Source organism: Peromyscus maniculatus, chromosome 20 (genome assembly GCF_049852395.1).
Source record: "Peromyscus maniculatus bairdii isolate BWxNUB_F1_BW_parent chromosome 20, HU_Pman_BW_mat_3.1, whole genome shotgun sequence".
NCBI lineage: Eukaryota > Metazoa > Chordata > Mammalia > Rodentia > Cricetidae > Peromyscus > Peromyscus maniculatus.
The window spans coordinates 51250622-51266969 of record NC_134871.1 but is presented as its reverse complement, the minus strand read 5'-3'; the positions used below and the strand labels follow the sequence as shown (position 1 = coordinate 51266969).

The 16348-nt window shown below is 46.4% G+C and overlaps 2 protein-coding genes across 2 annotated transcripts in view; one reads left to right on the top strand and one right to left on the bottom strand.

Moving 5' to 3' along the window:
• Positions 1-2377, bottom strand: part of Aco2 (aconitase 2) — a 43234-nt gene extending 40857 nt beyond the window's left edge. The window contains exon 1 of the mRNA XM_006980193.4: positions 2070-2377. Coding sequence (XP_006980255.1) covers positions 2070-2105 — 36 coding nt within the window. The 5' untranslated portion in view covers positions 2106-2377. The remainder of the gene's footprint in view (positions 1-2069) is intronic.
• A 416-nt stretch (positions 2378-2793) lies between these two features.
• Positions 2794-10274, top strand: Phf5a (PHD finger protein 5A). The gene is made up of 4 exons (XM_006980192.4): positions 2794-2930; positions 3534-3557; positions 4090-4256; positions 9651-10274. The coding sequence occupies exons 1-4, from the start codon at positions 2879-2881 to the stop codon at positions 9738-9740; spliced, it is 333 nt and encodes a 110-aa protein (XP_006980254.1). The 5' UTR covers positions 2794-2878; the 3' UTR covers positions 9741-10274.
• Positions 10275-16348: the final 6074 nt, after the last annotated feature.

Genomic DNA, 16348 nt, shown 5'->3' with positions numbered 1-16348 from the left:
TCATGCAAGTATAAAAGAGATGAATAAAAGATGTTCTCAGAGTACAGAGTCATGAGGCATTACGTGAGACAGCCCCACTGTTTGGATGCAGTGGTATATTGCAAAGGATATAACACTACTCGTTCACCTCAGCTGAATGAACATGTAAGAGGACTTTGGCTTTTAATCCTGACTCCAGCAGTCATCCATGCTCTCAAGGTCTTAGATTCGCCATGTAAAAGAGGCTGAACTACATCACTGTAAACACATCCTAATTCCCCATTAAGAATTAAGTGCTCGGCCGGGCGGTGGTGGCGCACGCCTTTAATCCCAGCACTCGGGAGGCAGAGGCAGGCGAATCTCTGTGAGTTCGAGGCCAGCCTGGGCTACCAAGTGAGTCCCAGGAAAGGCGCAAAGCTACACAGAGAAACCCTGTCTTGAAAAACCAAAAAAAAAAAAAAAAAAAAAAAAAAAAAAAAAGAATTAAGTGCTCAATAAACATTTAATGAAGACCATCCCCAACCAACAGCCAAAGAACATAGAAAGTTACATTTACAAGGTCATGGGATCAGAGGAGGACATGAACTGTAGCCCAGATTTCTTTCTACACCCTTCTAACACTCATACTTTCCAAGGTCCAAATGTGACATTATGCCTTTCTTCCAAACTCAAAAGTCATTTATTCCATTAAATAATTTTTGCCTGACTCCACTTAATCAAAGGACAACAGGATCAGGACAAAACACCCCACACTATCTAAAGAATCAAATTAACTTAAGAGATAATCTAGCTGCAAATCCCCTGCCTTGGCCAAAACTCAAGTGATTTGTTCAGATAAATGAAATGAAGAGTTTTATTTTACAGTTTGATTTTAAGCAATGGGACAAAAAGAAAAACTTCAAATGATAATACTTCCTGAGAGTACAACACATAACTTTTTAAAAATTAATTCTATGTTAAAAGTTGTGCCACTTGGTACAAAGCAGATTCACAAAAGTAATCATAGGTTACCCGAAAATGTCCACAGGTATTTTATTGCTTTATTTGTATTGACAAAATACACACTTTACAGTAAAGTTAATATTATACCTTCCTAGGATTATCAAGTTAAGAGTGAAAAGCCACCTGCCAGTCATGATCAACTTTCTAGATGTCTCACTACAGAAGAGTCAAGGTCAAACGGTTGAGTCTTCTCATCTTTCCACCTAGTATCTGAAAAGCAACTAACTGTGAATTCGAAGTACTTGACTTGGTACTCTGACAAATACAAACGACCACACCCTGGTTCAGAGTTCCGTGACACTAGGCTGTGCTGAACAAGGATCACAGAGGGGGTGTGCAGGGTCACTGCTCAGGATACGGCACTTTGGTGACACTGTGGAAACCAGAACTTTCATCTACTTTTTTTGGTGCAGTTTTACTATCTATCAAGTTGGAAAAAAATCATCTGACATCTAGTCGCCAGATGAATATATAAATCAAGTAATGCTAGTCAACAGTCTTGACATCTGGTGCAGAGGTGAGAAACCACTGTTATCATGACTATTTACGATCCTGGGGCCCGGAATACTGTATCCTTCCTACATCTATGACCCGGCGGAGTGTTTTCAAAAAGTCGCATTGGGTACAGCTTCTGCAGAATCCTGGCCCGGCAACCACAGATACACACAGCTAGCCAGTCTCTGCCGATGATGGGAAGTGAGGACTCCAAGCACCCCCGGTTTAGATGAACCCACAACCACCGCGCCCCTCAGTCACCTTGTCATCACCTTGAGGAGCAGAAAACCACCCCAGGGCAGCGGGCAATTCGGCTCTCAGGAAATAAGGAGTGCCCCGACCCCTTGATCAGGCTGAGGCTGCTTAGACTCCAGCTCCCCGCCGGGCGGGGACGGGGACTGGGAACTGACGGCGCCAGGGACGCCTTGACCTAGGACAGCGCGGGAGCGGACAAGGGCGATCGGCCCGCCACCGGGTCGGGTCCGCGGAAAGTCAGTGCCAGGGCGAGCCCGCCTCGCCTGGCCTCGCCTACCGCCGCAGGCAGAGCAGGAGGCTCCCCGCCCCCGAGAACCCACACCTCCGAGCTCGCTCACCTGCAGCCGGGTCACCAGCAGGCTGTAGGGCGCCATTTTGTGCACTGACAAAGATGAGGTCGCGTGAAAGTGACGTCCCCGTCGGCGTATTTGAAGGGGAGGGGAGGGGCGTGGCCTCCAGAGGGGCGCGTCACGGTGACGCTCCGCTCTTCGCCCCCCGAGCCTGAGTCCAGAGAGCGCAGTGGGCGGGACTTCCGGGGCGGGAACCCGGCGTGAAAGGAGACGCCGCAGCGAGACGGCCAAGTTGGCTTTCGGGGCCGTCCTGTCGTTTTTGCACTTGGGAATGGAAGCTGGAGGGGAGTCAGGAGTTCAAGGTCATCCTTCACGTCAAACCCTAACCCACACACTTTGCGGAAGCATGCATGAGGCCCCTACCCTCAACCCCGAGCACAAAAAGTAACATATGCAGAAATTTTGTTTTTGTTTTTGTTTTTATTTTGTTTGTTTTTCGAGACATCCCTGGCTGTCCTGGAACTCGCTCGGTAGCCCAGGCTGGCCTCGAACTCACAGGGATTCGCCTGCCTGTGGCTCCCGGGTGCTGGGATTAAAGGCTGGGATTAAATCCAAGAACCAATTTCGGATTATGCGTTCAAATCGGGAATAAAAAAAAAAAAAAAAAAAGCTTGGATGCACCTGCTAGGACCAGGCGAGCTCACGCTGAGGGAACTCTCGCGAGCACGAGCGGGATTTGGTGAGCTGGAGGGCAAAGGTTGATGGGCACCTGGACGGCCAATCATGGAGAAGTGGGTGTAGGTTAGAGGTCGTGCGGAAGTTCTCTCAGCTTCCGGCCGCCGGCTTGGAAAAGAGGAATGGCTAAACATCATCCAGATTTGATTTTCTGCCGCAAGCAGGCTGGTGTAGGTGAGCTGGTCCCCCGATCCCTTCCGTCTGAGCGGGATGGTATTAGGAACCGGGGGGCTGGGGGGTTCGCCTCCTCTTCAAGGCCTTGGTTCGGGGGCTCCACGTTTCGCGCCTTAGGGTCCCCCGGGTGTTCTGGGAGCGCGCACCGGTTTGTGGCTTCTGATAAGAGGGCGGGAGCGCGCATCTGCGCCTGAGGCTGGCGGGAGCGTCGGTGCCGGGTCTGGAGAAGCCGCCCCAGATTGCTTGGGCCTCGGGAGGGTTCAGGACGGCTTTGGGGACAGGGCTTTGGTGCAGAGCAGAATCTAGGGGCCTGGGCCGGGCGTGCTAGGTCAGGACCGCAATCCCATCCCCAGGGAGGCTGAAGGCAGGAAGGTTGCTGCGAGTTCGAGGCTGGCCTGAAGTACCTAAGAAGTTCCCAGCTCCACATCGGGAATCTGTCTCAAAGTGGGGGGTGGGGGGCGGTGGAGAGGGAGGAAAAGGAGACTTAAGACAGCTATCCTGCGCAGCTTCCTGCCCCATCTCCCCCTCAGCTTGAGGAACAGCTTCCCTGCCGAATCACAATTTTAATTTTAACTCGACTTTCTACCGTCTTTGATCTTGCAGCTATCGGAAGACTGTGTGAAAAATGTAAGCGGAACATGCCCTCTCACAACCTTGCCCCCTTTGCCCTCTGAAGAGCCAACAAGCCTGTTAATTCCAGAGGAACAGCCAAGAAGCATTGACTAGATATGCCAGGCTGCAACGAACCCCGACTGTCTGGCTGCAAACCGAAGGCTCCCCCACCATCCACCCTCTTTAGCTAGCACATGTTTAATATTTCATACTTAGGTTTTCAAAAAAAAAAAATGTCTACCTTTGGACAGTAGGAACTGTCAGAATAGTGTGAACCTTCCCAGGCCACAGTGTGTGCAAGAAGGCATGGGATTTGTTGACAATGACCACGTAGACTTACAACCTCTCAGATAATATTCCAGACTCTTTCCATATATGAATTAACACTTGTATATGTTGAAGGAAGCTGAGGTAGATAGAGGATAAGGCTTATGCTGACAAGATAGAGGAGAGGTCCGAAGTCACTGTCATTTCCCCCACAGGACAGGGAAAAGAGCTTTAGGAAGGAATCGCTAGCGAATATAACTCCATTCTCCTTTCTTTGCAGGTGATGGCAAATGTGTGATTTGTGATTCCTACGTGCGACCATGCACCCTGGTTCGTATATGTGATGAGTGTAACTATGGGTCTTACCAGGGCCGGTGTGTGATCTGTGGAGGTCCCGGAGTCTCCGATGCCTACTATTGTAAAGAGTGCACCATTCAGGAGAAGGATGTGAGTACAGACTGAGCTTCCCACCTGACCTTTCTTCCTTTTTCTTTGGACCATTTTGCCATCCATGGCCGTCTCTTCTGGTCTATGGAGATTGCGATGTTCAGCTAGTCAAGTACGTAATTTCTTCAAGCCTGTGAGCCAAACTGGGTGTGGTCTCATCCAGAGCGGTTATTCTGTATCAAAGGCAGAATGCAAGAGAAGCAAGTCTTTATCAGTGTCAGCAGTCTGGAGAGCCTTCTCTCTGTTCTTTGATGTCTCCCGTGCATGCGTGGGTGAATGGGCATGCGTAGAGATCAAAGGACAACGGCGGAGATCAATTCTCCCTTTGCACTCTGATCCTGGGAGTTGAACTCAAATGTTGGGCTTGCCAAGTACACTTCCCTGCTGTCCTAGTTTCTGTTGCTATGACGAAACACCATGATCAAAAGCAGACTGAGGAGGAAGGGGTTCATTTCTCCTACCCCTCCAGGTAACAGTGCATCACTGAGGGAATTCAAAGCAAGCACCTGGAGACAGGAACTGATGCAGAAACCAGGGAGGATCGCTGTTGACTGGCTTGCTCCCTTATGGACTGCTCAGCCTGCTTCATTACAGCATCCAGGACCACCAGCCCATGGGTAGCGCACTACCCACAGTAAGCTCTCCCACATCAATCATCAGCCAAGAAAATGCACCACTGTCAATCTAGTGGGTTTTCTCGGTTGAGGTTCCCTCTTTCACAGTGATTCTAGTTTGTGTCAGGTTGACATAAAATTAGCCAGCATCCCTGCTGAGCCATCTTGTCAGCTTGTTATTATTTTTGTTTGTTTTTTTTGAGACAGGGTTTCCCTGTATAGCCCTGGCCATCCTGGAACTCACTCTGTAGCCCAGGCTGGCCTGGAGCTCAGAGATTCACCCACCTCTGCCTCTCAAGTGCTAGGATTAAATACATGCACCACCATTGCCTGGCTTCATCATTATTCTTTTTTTATGTGTGATTTTTTTGTTTGTTTGTTTTATTTTGTTTTTCAGGATAGGTTTCTCTGTGTAGCCCTGGCTGTCCTGGATCTCGCCCTGTAGACCACGGTGTCCTCAAACTCAGAGATCCACCTGCCTCTGCCTCCCAAGTGCTGGGATTAAAGGTGTGCACCACCACTGCCTGGCTCATTATTATTCTTATCCACATATAACATCCTTGTCTGTGAGTTATAAAGAGCATATAGGTGGTGTTTAATAGACACTTAATAGTTCTGTCTTCCTCTTTTTCATGCTGGACAGGCATCAAGTGTGTATCCCAATCTGGCCTGGAACTGGAAATCCTGCTTCCTCCGCTTCCTGACTGCAGAGACTGCAGATTTGAACAGCACACCCAGATTGGTTGTTCTCTCTGGGGAGGGATAGGGGTTTAGTGCTTCAGACTCACAGCAGTCCTCCTGCCCCAGCCTCCTAGGTACTAGGGTCACATGTCCAACTCAGTTCTCTCGAATCTACTGGGAGAAAGGACAGTTTGGGTGGCTATAATGGCAAAATTGAATTAAGGATAGTTGTAGTTGATACCAGCTTTAAAAAGAGTGGTGGTGTGTAATGAATTAATTGCTGGTCTTCCTTATGTTTTTGTTTCTTGAAGGTGTCTAGTGTGGAAAGAAAATGTATCCATAGCCTTCAATTCTCTTAGCAAGCCTCAGTGAGGTGGCTTGTAGGTCTGGCTACAGACAAGTTTAACCTTATTCTTAGACTACTATTAGGTACAAAGCAACAAGGCATTGTTTCTTTTGTAACAAAATGAAAGGGAGTCAGTTAGAGTCTCATTGGACTAATAGAGGGTGCTTGCTGGAGTACCTACTCTGGAATAAGACAAAATAGTAATTTTTTTCCCCCAGAGCTGAGGACTGAACCAGGGCCTTGCACTTCTAGGCAAGTACTCTACCACTGAGCTAAATCCCCAACCCCAAAATATGTAATTTCATATTCCCATGAGCAAAGTGTAGGTGGTTTGTGGATGTAATCTCTCCCTTATTCATCACAACATATGACCATGTAAGCTGAGGTTATTGTCACCCTCGTTTTTATACTCTGCCCCAGGCTGACTAAACCTTGTGTCCATATCGCACCATGTTGTGCTTTTCTCAGTCCTTGGTGTGTGCTCATGATAAAGAGAACCAGCCCAGCGAGCCGTCTCAGGACTCCACAGTTGGATGCCACCCACCACTAGGTCCAGAAGCCAAATAGGACTTTGAGGAGAGAGGGGAAGTTGTTCCATATGGTACCGAAAATGATCTATGATAGCTGAGCTTTCAGTTTTGAATGACTATATTAAGTAAATAATACGCAAAGGTAAGAATAACTATCACGTAGCAGGTAGATAGCAAGACGTCATCAAATCGAGTCTCCTACCACATCCAGCAGAAGTTGATTGGGGAAGCCACCTTCAGGCATTTAGCTGGAGTTCCTACTTGAGAGCTTTTTCTCCATGGATTAGCTTCAGACTTCTCTTACTCCCTGCGTGCATTTTTATATCATAGGATAAACAAATGGTTTCTTTGGAAACAGCCTTCTCACTGTTCTCAAGGCTGCGGTGCTCGGTTTGGTTTGGTTAATGTCTTTGTTGCGTCTGTTTGTCTGTGTGTGTGCATGTGATGTTAAGAGGACAGCCCAAAGCTGCAGTAATATCTTTTGGTGGTGGTGGTGGCGGGGGAACAGGGTTTCTCTGTGTAGGTTTGGTACCTGTCCTAGATCTTGCTTTGTAGACCAGGTTGGCCTCGAACTCACAGATCCACTTGTCTCTGCCTCCCGTGTGTTGGGATTAAAGGTATGCGCCACCACCGCCTGGCTGCAGTAATACCTTTATCTGCTTGCTGTTTTTCCCTGTCCCTGCACCAGAGGGGCGGCCTGGACCAGGATGGAGTTTTAGAGAAGCCAAACAGTATTGTTTACTCTGTTGAATCCACTGTTGTTTGGGAAAAGGAGAAAATCGTCGATTTAGTCTGAAATCGTAATTTCAGTTGGTGGTTTGAACAGTCTCCTGCCCTAAATGCTCGTTCCAGTTCCTTAGACAACTAGAACTCAGTTGATGGCATCCTGTCTTCTACAGCTGTGGATCGTGTCCTCCATCTTTCCTTTTCTCAGGTCTTGGTAACAGTGCCTAATCTGTAATACAAGGATGATACTCTGTGTTTGGTACTGTGCCTATAAAGTATTCCTGGAAGACAAAGAGAGGTACCCCCACCCCACCCCCAAGCCCACTCCAGACATTTGGTACTTAGGAATTGGGAAGTACTTAATGTAATGGAAAGAGGAGGTTCACACAGTTCTTAAGCTAAAGGGTCCAGGTAGATACAACACTCTTGAAATTCCAGTTACAGCTAGAGACTTGAGCTTGGGACCAGAGAATCCTTACTAAGTGGTAATTGCCATCTCACCTGTCTGCATGCGCCGTGATCTGATACCTTTGGATCCCTGTCCCTCATTCTGCCCCTGAGAATTATTTTAGACGTCACTTCACCTACTTCACATTATCCAGGGACGTTCTGAGGACACTTGAGCCCAAGCTCACCATTACTCGGCACTAGTTTCCAAGGAACACAAAGCAGTCCCGTGACATGATCCAGCCTCTCTCCCTTACAGACAGATGATCATGTAGATGCAGGGCCCGGGCTTTTTCCTGTGTAGAAATCTTCCTGCAGCTTTTATAATTGATAAGGTAATTTAATAAGGTCGGTAAGCTGATCTGGGTATCCTCATTTGTAGTTTTTCAAAACCTCAAAAATAACAGAATCACGAGCTAGGCATGGTGGTGCATGCCTGTAATCCTAGCACTTGGTATGCTGAGGCGGGAAAATTGCCAGTTTAAAACCAGTCTGGAGCCAGGAAGTGGTGGTACACACCCTTAGCCCCAGCACTCAGGAGGCAGAGGCAGGTGAATCTCTTGAGTTTGAGTCCAGCCTGGTCTATAGAGAGAGTTCCAGGATGGCCAGGGGTTCACAAAGAAACCCTGTCTCAAAAACCAAAAATAAAAATAAAACTAATCTTAGATACCCTGTCTTATAATACAGAAAGACTACCAAGACTCACCACTCACTATCTTGAAACCTTGGTAGTAGAGGACTAATTTGAACATTCTTGTGATATGACAGCAAACAAAATCCCCTTGACCCCAATCCCAGCCAGAGAATATGAAAAATAAGTAACATTTGTGAAGTTTAAAATGTATATTTATTTTTGCAGTACAGGGGTTGAACCTAAGATTTTGCATAACCCAACCCAGTTCTCTGTAATAGCAGCCAGTCCACTGAGCCATCTCTTCAGCACCCATATTTTTCTTTTTCTGTTTTTTTTTTTCTTAATATTTTTATTTTATGTGCATTAGTGTTTTGCCTCCGTGTATGTCTATGTGAGGGTGTCAGGTCCCCTGGAACTAGAGTTACAGGCAGTTGTGAGCTGCCATGTGGGTGCTGGGAATTGAACCCAGGTCCTCTTGGAGAGCGGTCAGTGCTCTTAACCGCTGAGCCATCTCTCCAGCCCCAGCACCCATATTTTTCTAATGAGGAATTTAATGTTGGCTAGGAGTGGACTTTAAGTTGCAGATCATTGTAATATTGGAGCTAGAATTGTCCTGATGTGGGATGCTTGGTCTAATCCATGCACTTCCTCTAACCACTTCACTGTATTTCTCAGGCTGAGAAACATTTCTTTCCTTTCTTGTCTTACTATTTCTACATTCTTACCTAGTTTATTTTGTTTAGCATAACCAGAAAGATGAATAGACCATGAACCCAAAAGCTATAAGATGGTCTTTTTAGAGGGGCTGACAAGATTGCCCAGTGAGTACAGGCCTTCCCTGCTAAACCTGAGAACCAGACTTCAGTCCCCAAGTCCCATTGTCCTCCGAGCTCTGTGTTCACACCATGGCGTGTATATATATGTACACACATACTAAATAAATAAAAATTTTTAAAATTAAGAAATGGTCTTTGAAAACTCATAAAGCTAGAGAAGAGACAGTACTGACTGATAAGGGGGAGGCTCCCCCCAGTTTATAAATGGAGGTGTTTGGATACATTTATGGGGCAAAAACATTTTTTGTGTGGTTTCGGGTTTTGGTTTTTGATAACAGGGTTTCTCTGTGTAGTCCTGGCTGTTCTGGAAATCGCTTTGTAGATCTCAAACTCACAGAGCTCAGTCTGCTTCTGCCTCTTGCTGGGATTAAAGGTGTATGCCGCTGCCCCTCGCTTGGGTCTTTTTTAAATCCTTTTTTTCTGTTGGAAGTTGTTGGGGGTTAGACACAGGCCCAGGCAGCGGTCTGCAAGCTTGGGGTGCTGAGGTAAAGAGTGATGCTTTTCCTAGTCCTGGGCTAAATTTGATTTGAAATCGCTTAAGTCAGTTTCAGGGGCTTAACAACTCTGTTCTGTTTTTCAGAGAGACGGTTGCCCAAAGATTGTCAATTTGGGGAGCTCTAAAACAGACCTGTTCTATGAACGAAAAAAATACGGCTTCAAGAAGAGGTGATGGGTGGGCGGCTCCTTCCTCCCACATCAAGCTGTTGCAGCTGCCAGAAAAGACACCCACTACCACCAGCAGAGAGACCGGAGCCCAACGTGTCACCTGAACAGCCTGCTAGAGCTAGTGTCCTGACCCCTGACCCCTGCCTTTCCTCACCATGCTGGTGGGGATGGAAGAAGGGTCTTGACAGAGCGCTCTAGCAGACTGAAGACAAATTGCTAGGTTAGTTCGTAGTTTGTTTTGTTCTAGTTGGAGAAGCAAGGCTCTGCTCTCTACTTTGATAGATTCTTTCCACACCAAAAGCTTCAAAACAAGTCTTCTCTCTGCGGCCTTGACAACAAAGCCGCTGCAGGCAAAGCATGGCCTTCCTTGCAGCAGCTGTGATGGCAGTGGTCTTCTGTGACCCTCAATGTGGCCAGGAGCCATCAGAACAGTAATGTGATGTAACACTTCCCGGGTGGCGCTGGTTTCATGTTTTTTTCCTTCTTAGAAATTGGAAGTTTCTGTTGTTCTAATAAAGTTGGTGTGTATTTTCTGGTACTTGGTTGCCTTCCCATTACCTTGAGATTCTACTTTGTAATTGTCCAGGTTTGGGTGAGTGAAACTATAATAGAGGCCGTGGGCTTGATGGAGTGCCTTGTCCTCTTACTGCCCCTGGAAAAAACCTAGAGGCCACCTGTGCCTTTCACTGTCGGGGAATGAGTCCATTTTAGCTTTCTTTTTTTCTTCCTATCCAACTTTTTTTGTCTCACTCATCAGCTCAGGCGGACCTGGAAATTGTTGCAATCCTCCTGCCTTAGCCTTCAGAGTGCTGGCATTTCATATGTGAGTGACCATGCCTGGGCTTCCTAATATTGATTTCAAAGAGATAGCCTACATTAATGGTGAAGAAAATATGATTAAATTAAATTGATAAATGAGAAAAACTGTACATATATATTTATTTGAAGGAATAACTAGAAACTTTTCTCAAAACTAGAAAATTCAGCCATACTCATCTACCTGGATCAATTCATTTCTGCCTGCTGAAGTGAGAATTTTCTGGGGTGGGTGTTTCTGCATTGAGATGTATTAAATAGGTCTTTAGTGCCATAGATTTGGGTCCTGAAGAATCTATGTACTTAGTCTTAATTTATGCTGCATCTGAGTAACAAAAACAGCAAGAAATAACTGTTTATGTATTTATTTAATGTGCATTGGTGTTTGGCCTGCATGTATGTCTGTGAAAGTGTCCAACCCTCTGGAACTGGAGTTACAGTGTTAAGCTACCACATGGGTGTTGGGAACTGAACCTCGGTCCTCTGAAGAGCAGCCAGGGCTCTTAACCACTGAGCTCTAGCCCTGAAATAACTTCTTTTTATTGAGGGTTTTGGTTTGGGTCAACAAGAAAAAAGAAAGCTATTAGTCATATGTGATGTAATGAGTTCAATTAAGACAGTCCATGTCTTGAGAGAATGACATGAAGGAGAAAACAGAAACATCTATTACAAGCCACAGGACGTGCAAAAGAAGGATTCTTGGGCCAGCTTGGCAAGCACTTCCCAAAACCAGGACGGGTCTAGACCACAGCATAAACCTAATCCTGAAGGCTACCAAGTGCTTTGCTCCCGTGTCACCTGGCCCTTCTACTAACCCTCTTGGTGCTGTGGCCACTGGGCCCTTGCTCAGAGCCTTGACTTCTGCTTTTGCCTCTGTCTCAGTGTGACTAATTTTTTAGCCTGTTGAGCCTCTGTGGTGTTCCTGCCTAACTAACTCTTCCCACTCATCCTTCAGACCTGCGCCAAATACGTCCTCAGATGTCTCCCAACCTGCAGTCTAATTTCCCCTTGTACTCCCACGTAGCATTTTCTGTGTGTTCCTGAAGCATTTGGTGGTTATTAACCATCACCTTGTAAGCCATGTTCTTCCCAGGGGGTAACATGTTCAATGTTGAATTCAAACAGCCTTGAAGGAAGCAGGCAGATGAGGGTAGGGCATGCAGGACAAGTGTGTGCTGGGAAACTGTAGAAAGGTAGTCTGGAACCGAGGGTTGTGTTCGGGGGGCCTGGAGCAGTTCTAAAGTACCAGGAGAAACAAAACAGCATCATTTACAGATTAGGGTTTGTAACCGAGTTTTTTGTTGTTGCTGTTTGCCTGTTTGAGAGACTGACTCTTCCTATAGAAGAGTCCTCCAGGCCTTGGAAATTCTTTCGCCCCATCCTCCCCAAGTACTGAGATTAGGCATGTGCTGCCATGCCCAGCTTGTAGCTTATTCTTTAGTAACTTCAAAAATCTTTAGATAGGTAACAAACGGGGGGCGGGGGGGGAACCCCCGAGATTCCATTGCTTATCTTTTTCTTTCTGGCGGTGTTGGGGATCAAACTCGGGGCTTGTGCATGTGTGCTCTTACCACTGCAACATATCCCCAGCCTTTATTGACCACGTGGCTATGTCTTACATCTACCAGGGTTTGGGAAGCCACTCTAGTTGGAAGGAAATATCCCCGAAGCTGCACTATTCTGCCTCAATGGAAGGCCACTAAAAGAGCCTTAGGGGAGCGTCCATCCATGTTCAGAAGGATCTCAGAGGGCATGCTCCCTTCACAGTGGGTTAGTGCGCAAGTTCAACTCAGCTGTGGAGTCTCTCTCTCTGTCACCTAATATTCTAATTCCAATCCCACTGGTGCTTTGTTTTCTTTCTGTTGATCACTGACCGAGAGAAAATAGAATGAGTTAGGGAGACCTCCAGTGTGGTCATTCAGCAGGAGAGTGCTCTTTGGCATAACATTTATTAGCTCCTGGGTTCAACCCCCAGTACAGCAAGTAACTAGCAACTGGATAAAAAAAAAATTTTTTTTTTTTTGGTCTATCTTGGGCATTAGAATAATTCACTTTGGGCTGAGCTTTGTTGTGACACCTTGAACCCCAGCACTTGGGAGGCAGAGGCAGGCAGATCTATCTATCTGAGTTCTAGGCCAGTCTGGTCTACAGAGCATGTTCCAGGACAGCCAAGGAAGGCTATAAAGAGAAACCCTGTTTGGGGGGAGAAGCGAGGAATATTTACTCTTCTGGAAAAATCTGAGTTCATTTCCTATATCACCTATATCACACAACTCACAACCTCCTGTAACTCTAGTTCCAGAGTAACTCTCTCCCTTTTCTGATCTCCATGGGCACCTGCTGGCTGCTCTTCAGATCGGGTTCTATTCCTAGCACCCACATAGTGGCTCACAACCATCTGTAAATCCAGTTCCCAGGGGATCTGATATCTTCTGGCCTTCATGGGCACTGCACCCACGTGGCACACCTGGACATATGTTCAAACAAAACAAGACACATAGAAATAAGTAAATCTTTAAAAACACACATACTTGCCTGGAGGTGGTGGCTCACGCCTTTAATCCTAGCAATCGGGAGGCAGAGCCAGGCGGATCTCTGAGTTCGAGGCCAGCCTGGTTTATATAGCAAGATCCAGGACAGGCACCAAAACTACTCAGAGAAACCCTGTCTCGAAAAAAAAAAAAAAACAAAAAAAGAAAAAATAAATAAAAAAATAAACACGCACACTATAAACAGTAGACCAGGGCAGGCGACAGGCTCCAGTAGGTTACCCTCTTATCACTACGTGTGGACCATCACAAATGAACACAGATGTGCACACAAAAATATTTGTAATATAAAAAAAGTGTATAAATATACCCCTGTGTGTGTATACAGACACAGGAAGACGTTGTTGTTTATCAACATGCAGCCATAGTACAATGTGTCAATATATATCAGAAAATACATCCACGAGATGTTCACCTTGGCCTTCTAATTAGCAACTTTAATTCTTTGAGAATTTCACACACATATAGACTATATTTTTATCATATTGCAGCTTTTGCGGGATACAGGGTCTTGCCATGAGCCCTAGAGGTTCTGGAACTCACTCCCAGACCAGGCTGACCTACATCTTGTGGCAATCCTGCCTTTACACTGTGAGCACTGTGATGACAGAAATGGGCAGTCACTGCTACACCTCGCTTAGCAGCTTGTAAAGGAAGGAAATCAAACTGAACTGGCTAAGTTTCAGACAGACTATGTGTTACTGTCTTGATGTGTAGCTTTTTAAAAGCTTCAGAATTCTTTGCTTCCAGTAATTTTCCTGCGACCCTCAAAAAAAAAAAAAAAAAAGAAAAAAAACCTCAAATTATTTCCATCTATTACTGGGTACTTGATTCCTTATTAATGCTGTCCCTAAGTGTCCATCAAAGCTAAAAATGTTTGTTCCTTTGAATACTGCCTTTTGGTGTCTCTTTTTTTTTTTTTTTTTTGGTTTTTTGAGACCGGCCTTTTGGTGTCTTAACAAAACAATGGTTAAATGTACTCATCTTTACCAGAATTGATCTAGAATCGCTCCTTCCCAAAACTCAGATTTTTGTCATGGCTGTCCTTGCTTCTGCCCAGCAGTGGCAGTAGATGTTAAGAATCAAACAGATGAACTCTTTTCTTGGAGGACATCAAAGAAACAATATAAAAAGTCTCACCTGATGTGTGTGTATGAAATTGTGACTCATCTTGGATTAATTGAGCCAATTACGACCAGCTTTACTTGTTACTAGTAATAGTGACTGGCATGATTGCTTTGCTCTTGGAGGGAGAGTTCTCACCTCTTTGCAGGCGCCAGAGCTGACCCTTGTGAAAGCATGGTGTATGTCTTTCAACATATGGTTATTCAAATGGGAGGAGGCTCCAGAATGCTTGAGCAGTAATTCAGTTTTCAATTAAGCCCTGGCAAGATGAAATTACACACTGGGGAAGAGAAGAAAATGTCTCCTTACCACATAACTCGAAGCAGCAGCAATTTACAAGGGTGATTCCCTCTCTCCCTCTATTTTATTCTTTCCTATTTATAAACTCAAATCTTTACTCAAAAGTCCCATTTACCAAGGAGATGGGATTTTTCAGGGGTTTTTGTTGTGTGTAATGCTTTCAAGACCGATTCAAACAAAAGCATTAAATAAAAACAGGGCCGCATGGCCCTCCACATCTAACTGCCTTTTATCTGCATAAGCAAGTCCTTGAGATACCCTTTGACAGTTCGTTCCGGCTCATCCTAAACTCTCTCATCATTCTGTCTTGGAAGGTTTCTCACTGGGAAATGCATACTAACTAGGGTTTAGAGGCTGCAATCTGGCCAATTTATCATGATGAAAAATAAAAATGCTTTGCAGATTCAAACATTTTTGGGGAGGGAGACAAACCTGTTTGAGTCAAGCTTTACACACAGTGTTTAAATCCCACGATCTCCATGTTTTCAGAGATGAAGAAACTAATTTGGCGCCTTAAGGACGGCTGTTGCGCTGGGCAGTGGTGGCATACACCTTTAATCCCAGCATTGAGGAAGCAGAAATGGATCTCCGTGAGTTCAAGAACAGCCTCGTTTACAATAGGGAGTTCCAGGACAGCCAGAACTGTTACACAGAGAAACCCTGTCTCGAAAAAAAAAAAAAGTGTGTGGAGGAGAGAATATTTGTTACATTAAATCGAGAATACACATTAGGTGGCAAAACCGGGATATAAACACACCTATTACCATGGCTGCTTCTAATTAGCGACTACAAGTACCAGCATGCCTTGCGATACCACGCAAATGTACGCTTCTCAGAAGCTGTAGCCAAAACCCAATCAGACGCCGCCTCTCCCTGCTTGCGAGCCAATGGGAGGGCTGTTGCTAACTTGTCTGTTATATTTTTAGCTTTCATCCTGGTGGGAGGTCTCACAGCATAGATGGAACACACTAATGGACAGGGGTGCAGAAAGGGAAGGGTAAAGGGGAGAGGGGCGTGTATGACGCTCTCTGACGCACGAGACTGGAAGTCCCAGGAGGAGTCCCGGAGCTGTCCAGCTGGGAGTGCGGGGGATGGAACGCATGCACTTCGATTGCCTCCCACCTCCCTGGCACCGCGGAGTTTGCCCTCCCTCCCGGCGTTTCTCGCCTCCTGTCCAGGAGAGCGTATTTAAATTTCTCTGGCTCTGTTGCTCTCTGCCCTTGCTAAAATGATCGAGGAAAATAAAATGCACAAGGTTCACACTTCGTAACTTTCCCATCTCCCCGCCCCACGTGGGTTCGGAGGCTGCACTTGTGCCAGAGCCCTCAGTAAAGAAACGGGTTGGAGAATAGGAAAATAAGCGACCTGAGACTGGGGTGGGGGTACAAAGGCTGCACTTAGGGCCAGCGGCCCTCCAGCCTGGTGGTCTCAACAGTCCAGTCCTCCTGTGACTTCAACCCACTCCAGATTTCACCACCCCTATCTCTGAGCCCGCACTGTCACAAAGCCGCAGAGTGGAAAGCGTGACCGAAGTCCGAGCCGGGGGCCCAGGTGAGCCACGCTTCGCCGCCCAGCGCTGTCGGGCTGAACACCCCGCTCGCCTTGCCAGGGCTGGCACTTCTGCGACTAGGCTATGGCTCGAAGGAGCGTGGCTCTCGTGCTCTCCCGTGCGGGGGGCACCCTGCCCGTAAGAAAACGAGGACCGCGCGTGGCCAGAGCTTTAATCTGGCGTTTAGAACCCAAATTTCAAGGATGAGAGTGCATGGTCCACTGGTGCTCCGCTCCTTTTTCTGGCCCACGATCTCCTCGCCCCCCTCCCCTC